This window comes from Varroa destructor, unplaced genomic scaffold (genome assembly GCF_002443255.2).
Source record: "Varroa destructor unplaced genomic scaffold, Vdes_3.0 BEIS01000001.1, whole genome shotgun sequence".
NCBI lineage: Eukaryota > Metazoa > Arthropoda > Arachnida > Mesostigmata > Varroidae > Varroa > Varroa destructor.
In genome coordinates, this window is record NW_019211454.1 from 45,670,924 (window position 1) to 45,675,234 (window position 4,311).

A 4,311-nucleotide genomic window follows, 5' to 3' on the forward strand; every position below is an offset into this window, starting at 1 on the left:
ATAATGTGTGGTGTCTGAACCCCTACCAAACAATTTTTTATCTCGAAGGATTACTGACTTACCCTAAAATAATTCGCTAAATAGTAGAATCATATCCTTAGGGCTTGTGACTACGTCCTCTATCACTCGAACTATCTCACTGGACCTGTCACGGTAAGAAACAATGCATCGCACCTCGCCATTGTACCACACCGCGAAAGTAATATGAATTTTCTAATGAGGTTGAAATTTCTAATGAAGTCGACTTGCCTCATAGACTCCAAAACAGAAGGGTCTTTATGAAATCCAGTAGCATTTTTTTATCTGTGCGGCAACGGTACAGTGACGTCGAACTAGAATAGTTTGGCCTTTTAGCCTACTAACCTGTGTTCGAGCCGGTTACTATGGCAACCGTGCCCGTGAGATCTTTTTGACAAACGTATCGTCCTTCGGTGACATTGGCATAGATCTTGCACAGAACAGCTACCACGAATACAACGACAATGAATCCGCCGCTAAAGCCTACAAACGTTGAAACAGCATCAACAGCGGAGTGATCTTGTGTCGCGGATATTGCTTTTGGAGTCGGTAGGATTGGGGAATTAAATGCATCAGGGGATGCGATCCCTGACATTGTGAAGCGCAATTTTTCTCCCTCAAACAATGAAAATCTGTTTAAACGCGTTGAAACACCTTCCGAACAAAAGTGACAGGAGCAGTCTAGAGATAAGGACTATCTCTCGAGTGTAGGCAAGGCCACCTGGAATCAACAAGTAAAAGCGCGCCACTCATGAGTAGGTAGTTGACTGAACAATTTGCCGCCGAAATAAGGAAAAGTTTCAAATTAACGTAATATCTAGCCGCTGTTTCTGGGAGTTCACTCTAAAATTGCAGTAAATGCATTGTTTTACGTGAGACGTTAGACACTATAACATGATGACCTAAGCAAAAAGATGTTTTCAGACGTGACCCCCTCTAAAAGGGAGGCTGTTTGAGAAATGTTGGTGCCAGCAACAATGAACAATGGTTACGGCGAGCCCGTAATTAGTGTCGCTTGAATAAAGCTCCTGCTGCACGTTATCTGCAAACGTTTCAGCTGACTCTAGGAGAACTTTTGTATCTATGAATATCCACAGAAAATATCCTAAAGTTCTCTCATTCATAATATGAAGCTTCCAGGATTTGTCATGGCCCAAGGTAACTGCCATGGGAGTCGCTCATTTCCTACAATTGGCATGAAACAAATATAATTGCGTTCCTATGAGAAACCGATGATTTAAAATAGTACGACCAATAGATATAGATCGAAACCGATGAAAGTAAGTAAAAATAGCGGGCGCAGGGTTTATTAGACACAGTCTAAGACGATTATAGAAGCGACTCTGAACAAGGTATATAATAACAGAAGCGTTTACATAAGGACTAATCATAATTCGGCTTCATTTTCCCTATAGCACCTGTAATGCTAATGTAAAACGCCATTTGTCTCGACCAGGAAAGTGATCTGTATTCGAGTCGAGGAAAAATATTAATTAAGTTCTCTTCAGACTGAAAATTGTGGAAGAGGAGAATAACGTAGATTTGCACCTGCGTTCTTATTATTATTTGGCCTTTGTTTTTCGGGCGGCAGAGAGGGAACACGGGACAGGTGCTCCCTACAAACGTATTTGTTCACTAATATTTATTCCAGCTTGTTTCTACTGCTTGACAAGCGTTAGAGCTTGGCAGGATTTTTGGGCAGAAATGATATAATACGGACCATCCCAGTTCATTTTCGTGTACTGAAACCACCATACGCAACCGCTAGGTCCGTACCAATATCTGCATTGCTATATATAGGCAGTTCTAGAATGTTAAATATATCTAGCTTACTCTAAACCGAACAGGTTGGCGCAAGCTCAGTGATCTGTTTAGGCACAGCGCCTATTATTGAATAATGCTAAGAGGACAATGTGTCCTGGAATTAAAGCAGGCCAGAACCGTTTGCCACTGCTGCTGCTGCTTGTAACGTCTAGAAATTTAGCCGTCAAATCGATTTGTTCTATGTTGTTCCTGATCAACGCACGTAGATTCAAATGTCTAATTAAGAGGGACTGACCGACGCAGACTTTCGCAAATCAGAAAATCTCATAGAACCCTTTCATAATAGAACATGTCACAACTTACGTTACCATATACGAATAATGAAAACTGTAAACTCACGCAAAGACCTTTAAAAACGTTAGATCTTGTTAGGCTCAGTTACGTTATCTATTTTTTTTAATATCCCAAAGGTACTTTCGAATTAAATTGCACGCATATAAAATAGCCATGGCTTTCCAAAATAGCGTATATATATATATATAGGCGACCTAATGCCAAGGCAAAATCTGGGCGAAGAATGCTGCTTCTGGTTGGTTTAATAGAACCAGATATAATACGGTATAAATCGTTTTTATTAGAAGGGGAGCTTAACAGCGGAATATAATCGTCATACTCGCGAGACCCTCAGACCCTAAGCTAGCTAAAGGCGCAACAAACAATGTCAGGGTTGGCCGTTTCCGGGAGCTCTATGAAACCCCACATCCAAGGCTATTGGATTATTATAAAAGATGTTTATATACATAACTAATTATATGTATAATTTTAATATATATGTAAAAAAATAAAATGAAAAATTGCTGTTCTGTGCAGTTTTTTCTCTCTTTTGGCTTCAAAATCTATCCTCGATACGTTGTAAATGTTGTTAATGAAAAGGCTAAATGTGACCGTAATACGTTTGCTTGCGACAGCTATCGCGTCGATAGGTAGGTAGCCAAGCTTGATTCGTGGCCTAAGCGCCTAAAGTTCATCGAAACTTCAGAAAGCGCTGGACTATGATTCCGACCCGGCACCTCTCGTATTATCTCGTGATATCTATTTTGCAAAAAGTAAGCCGTTGTATCTGCTATCTTCTCTAACAGACAGCGTACATTTCATTTAGAAGAAATGACTACGAGCTGGATATGGGCTTCGCGCGACCGGCGAGCAACGTTTATCAATGCAGCCGTTTAAGTGAATCCCAATGCATAGTATGTAAACTTCTTCAATAACATAATCGTAGAAAATTCTCACTAAAGTTCGTCTGAAATATATGCAGTATATACTAGAGATACAACTTGGAACACATTAACTTATTTGAATAGGGGTATCACGTGAATCGTAAATGCTTTTGGTTGACCGCTGATTTGACGTGCCACATGTGTCGTTCGTGTCAATGGCCTAACGCGCGACATTGCGGCAACGATCCTATTTTTTTTTTGACACATGTTGAAATTGTACTACAGGCTATAGCCTATTTGAAGATCAGGTAAATGTATATAATCAGTTTGTCAGACAAGCCACGTTCTAACTGGCTCGTGACTTTTTCCTATGTGAAATCTTACTTCGATCGATCTACGTAATCGGTGGCTGACTATCAAGATTTTTTTGTTTGTTCTATTAATTTGGTCGTATTCCTATCCGATCTAGGCCAACTATTACAGGTCCTTTTTCGGCCAGATTACTGCTGTTCGCGGAAATTGGTACAGCTGATTTAATGTTGTCAATCTAGTCATAATGGAAAAGTACCAGCTGCAAGCTCCTTAATAATAACAACAATAACTTACTTTACCATATACGCCTTCCGCCTACGCCTTCCGCCGGAAATTGACATTCCTACTTACGTGGATGGTCCGCGTTATTCCCTGGTGTACAACTGCCCCCTTTTGATTCCGTGCCGTGGTCGTTTGAGCGGTATCAACATACAGGAAACGTTCAACTAATACTGACGTAGCGCGCTGTCGATCGTTCCAGGGGCTTAATTCACCAGCTCACAATCAATCGCAGTGTTCGATTGCCACGGTCGCTTCGCGAAGCGACAGTTCTGCCTCAGCGAACGTATTTTACCTCTTGTCGCTGTCTCGACTGCCGTATATCGCTGGGTGTTCTGTCCGCGATGCCGATGAACGAACGTTACTGCAGTGCGCAGCTGGGCGAACAAACACACGCCGGTTGACCAAATAAAACACTGTTGATTTAAAAGAGGAATTCCGCGCGGCCTGGTCGTCTGAATGATTTGTTGCGGCTCATCAACGTAGAAAGGTGGAAGACGCGTGGCAGTGGTAACGGCGAGTGAGTGAGCATCCTTGCGAGCGAGATCTTGCTGGGCGAGTGCAGACGTTGGTGCTCCTAGCGCGGATAAGAATCGACGGGGTGAGATATTTGTTTAGCTGGGAGGAAGAATTGCCACCCCAGCAGCTCGCGAAGGACATCTGGAGACGGATCGGGGAAGGTATCCGCTGTGGACGATCCGGGTGCAGGTATTGCAATCCA

The 4,311-nt window shown here is 42.3% G+C and overlaps 1 protein-coding gene across 1 annotated transcript in view; it reads right to left on the reverse strand.

The window, feature by feature from the left end:
• The window catches only part of LOC111255322 (retinol dehydrogenase 11-like), a 14,575-nt gene extending 10,483 nt beyond the window's left edge, over positions 1-4,092 (reverse strand). The window contains exons 1-2 of the mRNA XM_022817186.2: positions 3,663-4,092; positions 364-739 (exon numbers count right to left, since the gene is read on the reverse strand). Of these exons, the coding sequence (XP_022672921.1) occupies positions 364-613 (250 nt within the window). The 5' untranslated portion in view covers positions 614-739; positions 3,663-4,092. The remainder of the gene's footprint in view (positions 1-363; positions 740-3,662) is intronic.
• Between the last annotated feature and the right edge of the window lie 219 nt (positions 4,093-4,311).